The sequence below is a fragment of the Pan paniscus genome, chromosome 1 (assembly GCF_029289425.2).
Source record: "Pan paniscus chromosome 1, NHGRI_mPanPan1-v2.0_pri, whole genome shotgun sequence".
NCBI classification, from domain to species: Eukaryota; Metazoa; Chordata; class Mammalia; order Primates; family Hominidae; genus Pan; species Pan paniscus.
Window position 1 is genome coordinate 213,511,555 of NC_073249.2, and position 17,638 is coordinate 213,529,192.

A 17,638-nucleotide genomic window follows, 5' to 3' on the forward strand; every position below is an offset into this window, starting at 1 on the left:
AAAAAACTTTTGCCAAATAAGTTTTAAATTTACTTTCCTTCTAATATCCTTATTCATTTTTAAAACATAGGTTACAGCTCTCTCATGAAATGAATTAGACAGCTTTCCATATTTGCCTTTCTTTCTGGAACATCTTATAAAAGACAGAAAATACCGGCTGGGTGCAGTGGCTCACACCTCTAATACCAGCACTTTGAGAGGCTGAGGCAGGCAGATCACTTCAGGTCAGGAGTTTGAGGCCAGCCTAGCCAACATGGTTAAACCCCATCTCTACTAAAAATGTAAAAATTAGCCAGGTGTGGTGATGGGTGCCTGTACTCTCAGCTACTCCAGAGGCTGAGGCAGGAGAATCACTTGAGTCTGGAGGCGGAGTTTGCAGTGAGCAGAGATTTTGCCATTGCACTCCAACCTGGGCGACAGAGCAAGACTCCATCTCAAAACAAAAACAAAACAAACAAACCAAAAAAACATAACTGACAGTGTGGAAAAAATCACATGGAAATTGTCTGAGCCTAGAGATTTGTGGGAGTGAGGTCTCTGATTAGAATTTATTTGTTTATTTTTTTGAGACAGAGTCTCACTTGGTTGCCCAGGTTGGTATGCAGTGGTGGGATCTCGGCTCACTGTAATCTCTGCCTCCCGGATTCAAGCGATTCTCCTGTCTCAGTCTCCTGAGTAGCTGGGATTATACGCATGTAATTTGATTTTTGTATTTTTAGTAGAGATGTGGTTTCACCATGTTGGCCAGGCGGGTCTCAAATGCCTGACCTCAAGTGATCCTCCCACCTTGGCCTCCCAAAGTGCTGGGATAACAGGCATGAGCCGCCGTGCTCAGCCAGTATATAACAAATTCAAGAAAGTGGTTTTGTCTGGGCAGAAAGGAAGAGACAAGACTGCAGCAATAAGGGAGGGTCATACAGGAAGATTCTTCTGGAAGGTTATTCATCTGGGGAAATCTGAAGCAAATAGGCAAAATGTTAACAATAAATCTGGGTGTGAGTAACTTTGTGTTTTATGTATTATTCAGTATACTTTTCTGTGTATTTGAATATAATGAAAATTATACTGAGAATATATGAGAGACTAAGAGATCGTGATTGGAATGTGCAGAATTCCTTTTTTTTTTTTTTTTTTTTTGTGAGACAGGGTCTCACTTTGTCATCCAGACTGGAGTGCCATGGCACTATCTTGCCTCACTGCAGCCTTGACCTCCTGGGCTCAAGCCATCCTCCAGCCTCAGCCCCCTAAGTAGCTGAGACTACAGGTGTGCACCACCACACCTGGCTAATTTTTTGTACAGACCGGATTTCACCATGTTGCCCAGGCTGGTCTTGAACTCCTGAGCTCAAGTGATCTGCCTGCCTTGGCCTCCCAAAGTACTAGTATTACAGGGGTGAGTCACTACACCCAGCCCAGAACACTTGGGAGAAATTCTGCTGGAAATGGGAAGAAATGAATGCTGGCTAGAGACTCCTACGGCAGCAAGCACAGTTTTTCTTTCTTTTCCTTTTGCTTCATTTTCAAAATGAAAGACTGTGAAGGGCCTGGTCATAAGCTGATGAAAATGATTTATCAGAGACAAGAAAATTGATGATCCATAAGAGATGGGATAAATAGAGGGAAAGCTTTGAGAAGCCAAAGAGAAACTTTAGTGTAGACAAGGAATTTTAGTACCACCTGATCCGTAATAGTAAAATAAATGTACATGAACAGGCAAAAGGTTAAACCGTGCACCATTCATTTTATAAACTACTCTATGCCAGCTAATTAAAATGAGGACAAATCCTCAAGATTTACAGTTAAGTGGAAAAAAGTGAGATGATCAATATGACAGTAAAACACTATTTCTATAAGGAAAGGTAAAACCAGACATCTTCTGGCCGGGCGCAGTGGCTCACACCTGCAATCCCAGCACTTTGGAAGGCCAAGGCGGGTAGGTGACCTGAGGTCAGGAGTTCGAGACCAGACTGACTGACATGGTGAAACCCCATCTCTACTAAAAATACAAACAAAATTAGCTGGACGTGGTAGTGTGCATTTGTAATCCCAGCTACTCAGGAGGCTGAGTCAGGAAAATCGCTTGAACCCAGGAGGCAGAGGTTGCAGAGAGCCGAGATGGAACCACTGCACTCCAGCCTGGGGGACAGAGCAAGACTCTGTCTCAAACAACAACAACAACAACAACAACAACAACAACAACAACAACAACAACAAAGTTTGAGGATGCTGGATGCAGTGGCTCACACCTGTAATCCCAGCACTTTGGGAAGCCGAGGCAGGTGGATCACGAGGTCAGGAGTTTGGGACGAGCCTGGCCAAAATGGTGAAACCCCGTCTTACTAAAAATACAAAAATTAGCCGGGCATGCTGGCAAGCGCCTGTATTCCCAGCTACTTGGGGGGCTGAGGCAGGAGAATTGCTTGAACCCGGGAGGCGGAGTTTGCAGTGAGCCGAAATTGTGCCACTGCATTCCAGCCTGGGCAACAGAGTGAGACTCCATCTCAAAAAAAAAAAAATTTTTTTCGAGAACAAACTTATTCACTCTTGGTCCATATTTGATATACTTCCACTAGAAGTGAGAAATTCTCATTGTTTACATAATATTTTAAAATTATCAGTCACTCCAAAGGCATATCTATGTTTGTAAAAGTATTAACTACTTTGTCTTTTACTATATGACAAGCTCTAGTAGGGGTGTATATTACTGTAAATTTTTCTGATATAAACTCTGAAATAAACACAAAAGAATTGGCTAGCTTTTTAAAACAGGAAAAATAGGCCAGGTGCGGTGGCTCAGCCTGTAATTCCAGCACTTTGGGAGGCAAAGGCGGGCAGATCATGAGGTCAGGAGATGGAGACCATCCTGGCCAATATGGTGCAACCCGTCTCTATTAAAAATACAAAAATTACCCAGGCGTGAATGGCATGTGCCTGTAATCCCAGCTACTGGGGAGGCTGAGACAGGAGAATCGCTTGAACCTGGGAGTCGGAGGTTGCAGTGAGCCGAGATTGTGCCACTGCACTCCATCCTGGGTGACAGAGCAAGACTCCGTCTCAAAAAAAAAAAAAAAAAAAAAAAGCCAAGCGCAGTGGCTCACACCTGTAATCCCAACACTTTGGGAGCCTGAGGAGGGCAGATCAAGAGGTCAAAAGATCGAGACCATCCTAGCCAACATGGTGAAACCCTGTCTCTACTAAAAATACAAAAATTAGCTGGGCTTGGTGACGCGCCACTGTAGTCCCAGCTACTCGGGAGGCATGAGTGGAGATTGCACCACTGCACTCCTGCCTTGCGACAGAGCAAGACTTGGTCTCAAAAAAAAGAAAAAAAAATTGGAAAAATAAATTGTGAAAGAATTTCCATCTCTGTGAGTTCATCTTGAGAAGTTATAGCATTATTTTTCTCCTATATTTTTGGCATAAGATCTGTCAACAAAAAGTATGAGCCCAGGTTTGTGTAATGGAATATCTTAAACATCAATAGGAGGAGTCAATAGTCCTGATATCACACACACACGTATGGTCTTCTCCATCATCGGAAAATGGCAACAAAGTGACTGAGTTATGCAGAGTGTAGCATTTGAGATGGAGATTTGAAGGTGACAGGAAAAGGATTTTGTAAGACATTAGCCTACATGTTGAAAAATGTTGGTTCCTGTCAAATTTTTCTCTTTTTTGAGGCAGAGTCTCGCTCTGTCACCAGCCTGGAGTTCAGTGGCAGGATCTCAACTCACTGCAACCTCCGCCTCGTGGGTTCAAGTGATTCTTGTGCCTCAGCCTCTGGGGAGCTGGGACTACAGGTGCATGCCACTATGCCCAGCTAATTTTTTGTATTTTTAGTAGAGACGGGATTTCACCAGGTTAGCCAGGATGGTCTCAATCTCCTGACTTCGTGATCTGCCTGCCTCAGCCTCCCAAAGTGCTGGGATTACAGGCGTGAGCTGCCATGCCTGGCCGGTTCGTGTCAAAATTTAATAGGTATTCAATTGCATATGAAACTTATAGGTAAAGTTTATTTCTTTTTTCTTTAAAGCATTTATTTATTTATTTTTGATTTATTTTATTTATTTATTTATTTATTTATTTATTTTGAGATGGAATTTCACTCTTGTTGCCCAGGCTGGAGTGCAATGGCACAATCTCAGTTCACTGCAACCTCTGCTTCCTGGGTTCAAGTGATTCTCCTGCCTCAGCCTTCCTGGTAGCTAGAATTACAGGTGGATGCTACCACGCCCAGCTAATTTTTGTATTTTTAGTAGAGATGGGGTTTCACCATGTTGGCCAGGCTGGTCTCGAACTCCTGACTTCATGTGATCCGCCCACCTCAGCCTCTGAAAGTGCTGAGATTACAGGTGTGAACCACCGTGACCAGCCTAAACTCATCACTTTTAATACCTTCTACATCACATGAGGAAGAAGAGCCGAAACACTTGAGTACTTCACAAAGGTCAAGGTTGGTATAAGTTTGGGTTCCAATATGATCAATTTCTGCTTCTAGGGAAGCAAGCAGTTCAGGTTAAGGAAGGTCAGGAAACTCTAGAAAGAAACTCTAGAGAGAAAGCTTTCTTTCCCTCCAAAGAAAGCTTTACGCATCACCTTGACTTAGAAAGCAAATCTCATCCCCTGTTGAGACTTAGTAAAAAGGCATACTTTCCTAAAAATGGTCCAAATGTCATTTGGACTGCTTCAAACACAGGAATTTTCGAAACTTCATTAGAAACCTCTCCTCACAAATATTTTCCTTACTCCAAGGAATTTGGTGATATATTGGGTGTAAACTGGATATGGCAGCGCTGGTATCCACCAACTCTGTTTCTAAGTCCACGTTGATCTGGATCTCAGCTTCTCCATTTTTATTTAAGTGTTTTATAGAAAATAATTTACCAGAGAGTTTTCTGAAGTTCCATCAATATGGAGCCGTCAGAAATGAACTCTAGCCAGGTGCTGGGGCTCACACCTGTAACCTCAGCACTTTGGGAGGCTGAGGCGGGGGGATCACCTGAGGTCGGGAGTTACGGACCAGCCTGACCAACATGGAGAAACCCTGTCTACAAAAAATACAAAATTAGCTGGCTGAGGTGGCGCATGCCTGTAATCCCAGCTACTTGGGAGGCTGAGGCAGGAGAATCGCTTGAACCCGGGAGGTGGAGGTTGCAGTGAGCCGAGATTGTGTCATTGCACTCCAGCCTGGGGAACAAAAGCGAAACTCCATCTCAAAGAGAAAAAAAAAAGAAAGAAAAAGAAAAGAAAAAAAGAAATGTCCTCTAATGAGATCAAACAATGTCTGGGCCAAAAGGGTTCGGTCCAGTAGAGACCTGGTGCAAATGCGGACAATTTTCATTCCAATGGCCTGACTATTTCAAAGGTGGCAGGCAACTCGAGCAGGGTTTCCCTGTTTACAACGAACTGAATATGAGTTTTAATAGTAAGGGGAGCTCCCCTTGCTCTTGTCCCTTCAGCTGTTTTAGCTGCAAACACTTTATTATCCTTTGCATTCTTTTCGTTCAGCATTGGATACTTTTATGTTCTAGAAATCTCTTAAAATGTTCTCCTGTGGTGACCAATTCGGCAATATCAGTAACTTCTTTTTTTTTTTTTTTTTTTTTTAATTTGAGACAGAGTCTCCCTCTGTCGCCCTGGCTGGAGTGCAGTGGCATGATCTTGGCTCACTGTAACCTCCGCCTCCCAAGTTGAGGCAATTCTCCTGCCTAACCCTTCCGAGTAGCTGGAACTACAGGCACATACAACCACGCCTGGCTAATTTTTGTATTTTTAGTAGAGGTGGGGTTTCACTATGTTGACCTGGCTGCTCTCGAACTCCTGATCTCGTGATCTGCCCTCTTTGGCCTCCCAAAGTACTGGATTACAGGCGTGAGCCACCATGCCCGGCCTTTTGTATTTTTAGTAGAGATGGGATTTCACCATGTTAGTCAGGCTGGTCTCAAACTCCTGACCTCAAATAAGCCACCCACCTCGGCCTACCAAAGTGCTGGGACTATAGGTGTGAGCCACTGCACCCGGCCTGGTGACTTCTTATGTTATGTTTTTCAGTCAGGTCACCAAGCTGTAGACGAAGTCCATTCATGAGTAAAGTTGTCAGAGCCCTTCAGTTCTAGCAGGAAATACTCCCTAGTTATTATTATAGGACCAGAATGTTTTACAAAGGAAATTACCATTCTAGACTTGGAATCAAAAACTGATACACCTGTCTTCTGCTTACATGATTCAATAATAAACCAGTTGGCTGAGTGTGGCGACTCAAGACTAATCCCAGCACTTTTGGATGCCGAGGCAGGAGGATCGCTGGAGACCAGGAGTTCGAGACCAGCCTAGCCAACAGAGTGAGGCCCCATCCCTATAAAAATAAAAAAAAAATTAGCCAGTTGTGATGGTGTCCATCTGTGGTCTCAGCTACTCAGGAGGCTGAGGTGGGAGGATTGCTTGAGCCCAGGAAGTTGAGGTTGCAGTGGATTATGATCACACCACTGCACTCCAGCCTGGGTGACAGAGGGAAATCCTGTCTCAGAAAAAATTAATAAATAAATAAGAATGGACCAGTCAATCTTTCATGGGAAGGCAGTGGGGATTACTGCATCTTTTGGGTCATCCCTAGAAGTAGCTTTTGAGGGAATGATGTAGTCATTCATTTTTAAGCTTTCCCAGGTCCTAATACATGTGTGTCAACTGATATAAATCAGGTAACCCAGTGTCATAGCTTCCTGTGAGGATTCTAGTTTACTCAGTAGATCAGGTGCAGTAACTCACATCTGTAATCCCAGCACTTTGAGAGTCTGAGGTAGGAGGATCACTTGAGGCCAGAAGTTCAAAACCAACCTGGGCAACATTGCAAGACCCTGTCTCTGAAAAAATAAAAATAAAAAACCAACAGAAAATAATGCTAAGGAGGATATGGAGAAATGAGGACCTTGGTACACCATTGGTAGTTATGTAAATTAGTACAGGTACTATGAAAACCAGTATGAAGTTTCCTCCAAAAAATAAAAATAGAATTACTATATGAACCATAAATCCCCCTGCTGGATATATATCCAAAAGAAAAAAGAAATATATCCAAGTGATATCTGCACTTCCATATTATTTTTCTTTTTCTTTATTTCTTTTTATTTTTGTGAGACTGAGTTTTTACTCTTGTTGCACAGGCTGGAGTGCAGTGGTGTGATCTTAGCTCACTGCAACCTCTGCCTTCCGGGTTCAAGTGATTCTTCTGCCTCAGACTCCCAAGTAGCTGGGATTACAGGCATGTGCCACTATGCCCAGCTAATTTTGTATTTTTAGTAGACGCGGAGTTTCACCATGTTGGTCAGGCTGGTCTCTAACTCCTGACCTCAAATGATCCACCTGCCTTGGCCTCCCAAAATTCTGGGATTACAGGCATGAGCCACTGCACCCAGCCTGCACTCCCATATTTATTGCAGCACTATCCACAAGAGCCAAAATATGGAATCAACCTAAGTGTCAATCAATCAACAGATAAATGGATCAAGAAAATGTGTTAAATATACACAATAGAATATCATTCAGCCATAAACTGAATGAAATCCTGTCATCTGCAACAACATGGATGGAACTGGAGGGCGTTATGTTAAGTGAAGTAAGCCAGATACAGAAAGACAAACATGGCATGTTCTCACTCATATTTAGGAACTAAAAAACATGAAACTTAAAAATAGAGAGTACAATGATGGTTATCAGAAGCTAGGAAGGATAATGGGAAACAAAGAATAAGAAGGGCACGGTGGCTCACACCTGTAATCCCAGCACTTTGGGAGGCCAAGGCGGGCGGATCACGAGGTCAGAAGATTGAGACTATCCTGGCTAATACGGTGAAACCCTGTCTCTACTAAAAATACAAAAAAAAATTAGCCAGACATGGTGGCACGCACCTGTAGTCCCAGCTACTCGGAGGCTGAGGCTGGAGAATGGTGTGAACCCAGGAGGTGGAGCTTGCAGTGAGCTGAGATCGCACTACTGCACTCCAGCCTGGGTGACAGAGGAAGATTCCATCTCAAAAAAAAAAAAAAAAAAAAAAAAAAAAGAGAAGGGGATGGTTAATGGGTACAAAAACGCAGTTAGGTAGGAATAAGATCTAGAGTTCAGTAGCACCACAGGGCAACTCATGTTGACAATAGTTCATAGTAAATTTCTACATAATTAAAACAATGGAATTGGAATGTTGCTTACACAAAGAAATGATAAATTCTTGAGATGGTGAAAACCTGTGTTACCCTGATTTGAACATTACACATTTTATGCTTATATCAGAATATCAGGCCAGGTGCGGTGGCTCATGTCTATAATCCCAGCACTCTGGGAGGCCGAGGTGGGTGGATTACCTGAGGTCAGGAGTTCAAGACCAGCCTGGACAACCTGGTGAAACCCCATCTCCACTTAAAATACAAAAATTAGCCAGGTGTGGTGATGGGCTCCTGTAGTCCCAGCTACTCAGGAAGCTGAGGCAGGAGAATTTTTTGAACCCAAAAGGCAGAGGTTTCAGTGAGCCGAGATTGTGCCATTGCACTCCAGCCTGGGTGACAGAGGGAGACTCCCTCTCACAAAAAGAAAAGAAAAGAAAAGAAAAGAAAAGAACATCAGATGTACCCTGTAAATATGCATGAGATTTATATATCCACAATAATTTTTAAATTAGAAAAATAGCTCTGCCTCTCCCTCTCCCTCTCTTTCCACGGTCTCCCTCTGATGCCGAGCCAAAGCTGGACTGTACTGCTGCCATCTCGGCTCACTGCAACCTCCCTGCCTGATTCTCCTGCCTCAGCCTGCCGAGTGCCTGCGATTGCAGGTGCGCGCCGCCACGCCTGACTGGTTTTCGTATTTTTTTGGTGGAGACGGGGTTTCGCTGTGTTGGCCGGGCTGGTCTCCAGCTCCTAACCGCGAGTGATCCGCCAGCCTCGGCCTCCCGAGGAGCCAGGATTGCAGACGGAGTCTCGTTCACTCAGTGCTCAATGGTGCCCAGGCTGGAGTGCAGTGGCGTGATCTCGGCTCCGTACAACCTTTACCTCCCAGCTGCCTGCCTTGGCCTCCCAAAGTGCCGAGATTGCAGCCTCTGCATGGCCGCCACCTCGTCTGGGAAGTGAGGAGCGTCTCTGCCTGGCCGCCCATCGTCTGGGACGTGAGGAGCCCCTCTGCCTGGCTGCCCAGTCTGGAAAGTGAGGAGCGTCTCTGCCTGGCCGCGATCCCATCTAGGAAGTGAGGAGCGTCTCTGCCCGGCCGCCCATCGTCTGAGATGTGGGGAGCGCCTCTGCCCCGCCACCCCGTCTGGGATGTGAGGAGCGCCTCTGCCCCGCCACCCCGTCTGGGATGTGGGGAGCGCCTCTGCCCCGCCACCCCGTCTGGGATGTGAGGAGCGCCTCTGCCCGGCCGCGACCCCATCTGGGATGTGAGGAGCGTCTCTGCCCAGCCGCCCCGTCTGAGAAGTGAGGAGACCCTCCGCCCAGCAGCCGCCCCGTCTGAGAAGTGAGGAGCCCCTCTGCCCAGCAGCTGCCCCGTCTGGGAAGTGAGGAGCGTCTCCGCCCGGCAGCCACCCCACCCGGGAGGGAGGTGGGGGTCAGCCCCCGCCCGGCCAGCCACCCCATCCGGGAGGTGGGGGGCGCCTCTGCCCGGCCGCCCCTACTGGGAAGTGAGGAGCCCCTCTGCCCGGCCACCACCCCATCTGGGAGGTGTACCCAACAGCTCATTGAGAATGGGCAATGATGACAATGGCGGTTTTGTGGAATAGAAAAGGGGGAAAGGTGGGGAAAAGATTGAGAAATCGGATGGTTGCTGTGTCTGTGTAGAAAGAAGTAGACGTGGGAGACTTTTCATTTTGTTCTGTACTAAGAAAAATTCTTCTGCCTTGGGATCCTGTTGATATATGACCTTACCCCCAACCCTGTGCTCTCTGAAACATGTGCTGTGTCCACTCAGGGTTAAATGGATTAAGGGCGATGCAAGATGTTTTTGTTAAACAGATGCTTGAAGGCAGCATGCTCGTTAAGAGTCATCACCACTCCCTAATCTCAAGTACCCAGGGACACAAACACTGCGGAAGGCCCCAGGGTCCTCTGCCTAGGAAAACCAGAGACCTTTGTTCACTTGTTTATCTGCTGACCTTCCCTCCACTATTGTCCTATGACCCTGCCAAATCTCCCTCTGCGAGAAACACCCAAGAATGATCAATTAAAAAAAAAAAAAAGAAAAATAGTAAGACTAGGCATGGTGGCTCATGCCTGTAATTCCAGCACTTTGGGAGGCCAAGATAGGAGAAATACTTGAGTCTAGGAGTTTGAGATCAACCGGGACAACACAGTGAGCCCAGCTTCACCTCAGTGAACCATCAGAGAGCTTCCTGGCCCACAGGGGGCAAGTTCCAAAGAGATTCTCAAGGCAGCGCGGGAATGCTGCCTACAGGTCAGTGCCCTGGTCTCTTGTGTTTCTTGATAAGGAGAGAAGGGAGATGTTATAGGAAGATATCTCATTGGTACGAATTAGCTTTCCAAAAGATGTATTTTTCTATTAATGTGGACTAGAAATATTTAGAATATGTAATATGCATTTTTCTAAAAGGGAAATTGGACACAACCACTTCAATTCAGTGAAACCCACCAGCCACCTTGAGGACAGGCAAGGGTTGGTGATGTCATGAGTCTCCTGCAATACACACTATGGCCATTCCCTTCAAGGTCAGGGGGCAGCCCGTGGTGCAGTGAAGCCATTTCCTGGCATGGCCAAAGATCAGGAACGGATTCCTCTGGATCTGTCCATTAGGAGTGAGCAGGGTCTCAGTATCTGGGGAGCAGTGAGGGCCCTTGAGAAGAGGGTAGATTTCAGTGGCTCATCATCACTGCCCACACAGAATGTTCCAGGCCCCAAGTGTGCATCCTTTGTAAATGAACCCAGTGAACAGGCATGGGAGAAAGTAAGGAAGAAACAGATGACTGAAGGGAAGTAAAAAATGGGTGAGAATTAATCAAAATGATCACATTTCAGTTTTGATGCCTTGATTTGCTGCAGCTGAACCTCGATCACAGATGATGTAGTACCTCTCATCAGTAGCTAGAGATTTCTGATGTATAAATGTCTAAAACAGGTTGATCAATCATGGAAGACACCAGAAAGTTTCCATTCAGGTTCCATTTATTTTTGACATTTTTACATAACCATCCTTGTGACGGTAACTTCTGCATCAGTCTAGAACTTCAGGCTCCATTTCTGAGTCTAGGAAACAGGTCCCTGAAGGCCTCATCGATGCCAAGTCAGCATTTTCACCCAGTCCTGCCCCCAGCTGAGTCACCTTTGTTTTTCCACTCACAGTCAGCACGTGCCTGAAACACATGGCTGTGTGCTTCCTTTAAGATGCACCTGACCGGGCCCGGCTGCTCATGCCTGTAAACCCAGCACTGTGGAAGGCCAAGGTGGTCAGATCACTTGAGGTCAGGAGTTCGAGGCCAGCCTCCTCCAACATCGTGAAACCCTGTCTCTACTAAAAATACAAAAATTACACTTTGGGAGGCTGAGGTGGGCGGATCACGAGGTCAGGAGATCGAGACCATCCTGGCTAACACGGTAGCACCTGTAGTCCCAGCTACTCTGGAGGCTGAGGCAGGAGAATGGCGTGAACCCAGGAGGCGGAGGTTGCAGTGAGCCGAAATCACGCCACTGCACTCCAGCCTGGGCAACAGAGCAAGACTCTGTCTCAAAAAAAAAAAATACAAAAAAATACAAAAATTAGCTGGGTGTGGTGGCACACGCCAGTAACACCAGCTACTAGGGAGGCTGAGGCAGGATAATCACTTGAACCTGGGAGGTGGAGGTTACAGTGAGCTGAGATTTTGCCACTGCACTTTAGCCTGAGGGACAGAACGAGACTCCATCAAAAAAAAAACAAAAAACCAAAAAAAACCACATGTGTCCTAGATTTTAGTGCCCAAGGGTCCAGAAGAAAGCGTATCCATCCCACTAACCAGGCCTTCCCTAAGAGCAAAGATGGAAGTCCACTTTCTCAGATGGCCATGAGCCACAGGAAGGGCAGGGGATGGGACCAAAAAAGATCCTCTTGGGCTGCCTGAATTCCCTGAGTGTACGCATCAGCTCAGCCCGAATTGGGGCAAGGATCTCCCAATTGACATGACCCCTGTTGTCAAGACACTCCAGAGGGGCAGGATACAACTCCAGGCCTAACTTGCTCAGCCCACCTGTGTGACGCAGCAGGTCTTTCAGAGCATTCGTGGAGGTCTCATTTCCACGAAAGTAGAAGGTGGTGAGCTGGGAGCAGCGGCTCAGGGCAGGCAGGAGGAGCCCGAGTTGGGAGTCCTGGATCTGACAGTCCTTTAACGTGAGGATCTCGAGAGTAGCAGCAACTTTCTCTAGCAGAGCTCCAAGGGGCTCAAGATTGGTGGTCCCCATTAGGATATGAATCAGATGCAGCTCCTTTAGCTGACTGAAGCTTGGGTACTGAGACAGACACTCCATGTCCCGATCAGCTAGGTAAGCATGACAGAATATAAAGGTTCCCAAGGGGTTCTTGAGGCACCTGGGGAGAGCAAGAAGTTATGGGCAATGGTGCCAGTTAGAGGAGGGGGGTGGGAAATCATCTCAATGGTAAACTTGAAGTGGGCATTGAGTAATTCTGCACCTTACTACCACACAGGTGTTATAGTAACCTGCAATGGGGAAGCCTGTTTCACCCAAACACAAGTTTGTTCCCATCATCAGATGATAGTCTGCGTGCAAGGTGCTGCCTGATGAAGACCCTGATCATTCAGGGGCAGCTCCATTTTAGGCTCAGTCCTTTCAGCCTTGCTTGTGTGATTAGTTCAAGGCCACAAAATCTTTAAAGCCTCTTTACTTCATCTTTCAGCAGACAACCTCAGCTCTGGGCCAGAGAAGCCCAGTGGGAGATGTGCACAAAGAACTCAACTGAGCAAGGTCTAGGGACATCTGCTAGGACCACCTGCCTGCAAAGGTTCCCTGACATGCCCGCATCTGCAAACCACCTATCACTTTATACCACTCTCCTGCCTACTCCCTCACCTCTGTCCAAGAAGCACGCTTTTCTCATGTCAACTACTTTTCCTGGGGTTCAAAAGAACCTTTTACAGACAGGGAATTAGAGACAGGTTCATTGGTGTTTACTAAGCTGTGAGGACAGAGCTTCTGCTGTGAAACACGCAGGTTTGATGCACTTTCCCTTCTTTCATACTCTCCTCTATATGAAGAATAAGTTTCATCATATTAACTTCAAACACACTTCCTAAAGAGGAATTCACAAATGCACCCTCCCTAGATCTGAACCCCTGACTAACTAGCTCCCTACATCTCTCTCTGTAGCATCAACCCCAGGCCATCCCTCTGCCCTTATTTGAGCGGGCTTGTGATACCCACTTCAGGATATAGAGCACTGAACAGCATAATGAGTTGACATTCTAGCGTCCCATTCCCTGTGACATCACCAGTGGCTGGCACACAGTAGATGCCCACTAGCGTTTACTGTGAAAAAGAACAAAAGTCTGTGGTATGGTCTGCAGAGAAAGCTCACCATCCTTTCTTACCTGAGCAGGTGCTCCAGGTGCTCTTCGATATTACTGATCTTTCTTATATAAAGCATCTGAGGGTAGTACAGGCAGAGGAATGGACAGTCCAAGTCAGGAACGAACTGCTGTTGGCCGCTTACATATAATTCATCGTCATAACCGAAGGCTAAAAAGAGTTTGCGAAGATTGCTCATCTGGCTCAGGTAAGGGGCAAACTTTCCTGTTTTATTCAGAGAGCACTTTCTCTTAATTTCCAACTCCTGGATACTGTCTGGGTACACCCTTTTCAATAAATTTCTGAAACTTGAAGTTGGCATTGAGTAATTCTGCACCTTATTACAATACAGGTGCACTAGGCCTCTTCTGTAGTGGATCCACCCACAGAGGTAGCTCAGGCATTCATCCAGTGTACTTTTCTTTAGGCAGAGGTCTATGAACACCTTCAAGGGCTGGCACTCTCCCATCCTCGAACAGTCCTCCCCTGTCTGCCTCTTACTCATGGCCTCTGGGGAGCAGGAGAGGGCCCTGGCTCCAGACCATATGGTCCAGAAATTCTCATCAACATCCCGCAAATCCAGCACTTGAAGTTTCCACCTCCTGTGAGTAACATAGGGGAAAAGCTCAGAATGTAGGCAAGGACCCACCCCTGACCTGAGCTTTCACTCCACATCCAGGACATCAATCAGCTGCTCCTGTCCTCAGTGCTCCTCCTTCTGTCTCTTCTCCATCCCGCTCCCCCTTGGATTCTGCCTGGTTCTCACTTCTAGAACCTTTACCTTCCACTGGGAGGAAGCAGGTTCCTGTTTCCTCAGTGGACCCTGTATGGTGAGCAGTCCTTTCCCAGAGGATCTGGGCAATGGTCAAGGTCTCTCATGGGCACCATCAGAAGCCTCTGAGCCACCCTAGCTCCCCAAACCCACCACTTCTCCTGAGCCAGCTGTCCCTTCCCTGGATGCCTGGACCCTTCCCACCAGGCCACCTGAGTCACCTCACCTGGGGCGAAGCTTCTGGGCCAGCAGTGTATCAAGTCCCTTCAGCACAGCTTGCAAGGTCTCCAGATCAGGTGTCTTCATCAGGGATCCCAGAGGGAGGCGGAGGAAGGGCCAGGCCTGCACCATCAGCTTCAGGGCCTCAAAATGTCTCATGCTGGAGGCCTCCATGAACATCAGAGGGAAGACCTCCCTGGGCAGCTCGTCCACGGTGAAGATGGTCAAGAACTGGTTCCTCAGCAGGCTCTGGCCTGCAAGCTCCAGGAGTCTGGATGGGGACTGGAGGCTCATTCTGACAAATCTGCAAGGAAAAACTCTAGAGGACAATCCAGTGAAAAGGCAAGTTTCTCAGGCCAATCCCCTGCAACCCCCGCTTCTCCTAGGGCCAAAGTCATTTCTCTAGCATGTGTGAAAGAGCCCTCAGTTTACTCCAATTCCATTCTGCAATAAGTGGCCACAGAGGCATAGTTCTGCCCTTCTGGTACCAAGAAGAGTGTGTCCCAACCTCTAAAGAGCAGGCAAGATCCCCCCTATAGGGTCCATGAATTATTAGCCACTGCACCACTACACTGATAGCACTGGGAAGTGTTAGCAAGGATCTTTGAAGCTCAGATCTCCACTTTTTTGAGAAAACAAAATGTCTTCTTGGCCAGGCACGGTGGCTCATGCCTGTAATCCCAGCACTTTAGGAGCCCAAGGTGGGCGGATCATGAGGTCAGGAGTTCGAGACCAGCCCGGCCAACATGGTGAAATACTATCTCTACTGATACAAAATATTAGCCGGGTGTGGTGGTCCCTGCCTGTAATCCCAGCTACTTGGGAAGCTGAGGCAGGAGAATCTCTTAACCCGAGGGCCAGAGTTTGCAGTGAGCCAAAATCTAGCCACTGCACTCCAGCCTGGGTGGCAGAGTGAGACTCTGTCTCAAAAAAAAAAAAAAAAAAAAATTGTAAAGCGAAGCCAAGCATGGCGGCTTACAGCTGTAATCCCAACACTTTGGGAAGCCAAGGCAGAACAATCACTTGAACCCAGGAGTTCCAGACCAGCCAGGGCAACATAGTGATAGCCCATGTCTACTAGACTCTACTAGAATATTAAGGAATTATCTGAGCATTGTGGCACATGCCTATAGACTCAGCTACCCTGCAGACAGAGGTGGGAGGATGGCTTGAGCCTGGGAAGCAGAGGTTTCAGTTATCTGAGATTGTGCCACCACACTCCAGCCTGGCCAACAGAGAAAGACCCTGTCTCAAATAATAATAATAATAACACATTTTGGGATTGAGTCTAGGGGAAGAAATGGATCCTACATTCAAAACAAAGACTCTACTCTTGAAAATAGTGTATGGGGCCAGACATGGTGGCTCATGCCTGTAATCCCAAGACTTTAGGAGACAAGGTGGGGGGTTGGCTTGAGTCCAGGTGTTCCAGACCAGCCTGGCTAACAAAGCCAGACCCCATCATTATAAAAAAATTTAATAGAGCATGGTGGAAGGAATATCTTTATAATTTTAGTAAAAAACAAAGCCTATCTTTCAAAATCACAATAGCATTCTTGGGTGGGGTGACTCTTGCCTGTAATCCCAGCACTTTGGGAGGCTAAGGGCTGGCAGATCACATGGAGTCCAGGGGTTCCAGACCAGCCTGGGCAATATGGTACAATCCCATCTCTACTAAAAATACAATTAGCCAGGCGTCATGGTGTGGGTCTGTAATCCCAGCTACTGGGAAGGCTGAGGTGAGAAGATCCCTTGAATACAGGAGACAGAGGTTGCACTGAGGCAATTATCACACCACTGCAGTACAGCTGGGTGACAGAGCGAGACTTTGTCTCAAGAAATTAAAATCACAATAACGTAGTCTATAAACTGTAAATTAAGGGCACACAATCTACAAACTTTAAATGTCAAGGACTGAGACATTAATTAATTGGAATTTTTTTTTTTTTTTAATTGAGACGGAGTCTATTGCCCAGGCTGGAGTGCAATGGCGTGATCTCGGCTCACTGCAACCTCCACCTCCCGGGCTGAAGCAATTCACCTGCCTCAGCCTTCTGAGTAGCTTGGATTACAGGCATGTGCCACCATGCCCAGTTAATTTTTGTATTTTTAGTAGAGAAGGCGTTTCACTGTGTTGGTCAGCCTGGTCTCAGATTCCTGACCTCAGGTGATGCATCCACCTTGGTCTCCCAAAGTGCTGGGATAACAGGCATGAGCCGCTGTCCCTGGCCCAGTTGGATTCTTTTTTAATTCTTTGGTTAAGAATTTTGGAATCACATAAAACAAGCACAAATAAATTTTTTTTTTCCTTTTTAAGGCAAAGTCTTGCTGGGTCACCCAGGTGTGCACCACCATGCCTGGCTAATGTTTGCATTTTAAGTAGAGATGGAGTTGGCCTCATGTGATCTGGCTGCCTTGGCCTTTCAAGGTTGCTGGAATTACAGGTGTGAGCCATCATGGGAGTCTCAGCTACTTGGAAGGCTGAGGAGGGAGGATCCGTTGAGCGTGGGGGGCAGAGGTTGCAGTGAGGTGAGGAGTTTGAGAGCAGTGTAGCCAACATGGCAAAATCTCCTTTCTACTAAAAATACAAAAATTAGCTGCGCATGGTGGCAGGTGCCTTGTAATCCCAGCTACTTGGGAGGCTGAGGCGGGACAATTGCTTGAAGTCGGGAGGCGGAGGTTGCAGTGAGCTGAGATCGCGACACTGCACTCCAACGTGGGTGACAGAGTGAGACTCCTTCTTGGAGAGAAAAAAAAAAAAGAACTTTGAAATGTGGCAGGGCCCAGTATTATCCCAGCACTTTGGGAGGCCAAGGCAGGTTGATCACTTGAGAGGTCAGGAGTTCAAGACCAGCCTGGCCAACATGGTGAAAACTTACCTCTACTAAAAATACAAAATTAAGGCTGGGCACGGTAGCTCACACCTGTAATCCCAGCACTTTGGGAGACCGAGGTGGGCCGATCACAAAGTCAGGAGTTCGAGACAAGCCTGGCCAACATGGTGAAACCCCATCTCTACTAAAAATACAAAAATTAGCCAGGTGTGGTGACAGGTGCCTGTAATCCCAGTACTCGGGACGCTGAGGCAGGAGAATCACTTGAACC

General features: G+C 46.9%; 1 protein-coding gene across 1 annotated transcript; it reads right to left on the reverse strand.

Annotated features, from left to right (window-relative positions):
• Window positions 1-11,217: 11,217 nt before the first annotated feature.
• Window positions 11,218-15,852, reverse strand: LOC117978309 (PRAME family member 17). Its single transcript, XM_034951162.4, has 3 exons — window positions 14,541-15,852; window positions 13,566-14,144; window positions 11,218-12,547 (listed from the first exon to the last, which is right to left on the reverse strand). The coding sequence occupies exons 1-3, from the start codon at window positions 14,825-14,827 to the stop codon at window positions 11,989-11,991; spliced, it is 1,425 nt and encodes a 474-aa protein (XP_034807053.3). The 5' UTR covers window positions 14,828-15,852; the 3' UTR covers window positions 11,218-11,988.
• Between the last annotated feature and the right edge of the window lie 1,786 nt (window positions 15,853-17,638).

What these genes read in the sequence shown, in the direction of transcription:
- LOC117978309 (XM_034951162.4), bottom strand. Translation starts at nt 14,827, where the DNA reads ATGAGCCTCCAGTCCCCATCCAGACTCCTGGAGCTTGCAGGCCAGAGC. An exon ending in GCCCAGAAGCTTCGCCCCAG is followed by an intron (nt 14,145 to 14,540) that starts GTGAGGTGACTC and finishes TGTTACTCACAG; the next exon opens with GAGGTGGAAACTTCAAGTGC. An exon ending in CACCTGGAGCACCTGCTCAG is followed by an intron (nt 12,548 to 13,565) that starts GTAAGAAAGGAT and finishes TGCTCTCCCCAG; the next exon opens with GTGCCTCAAGAACCCCTTGG.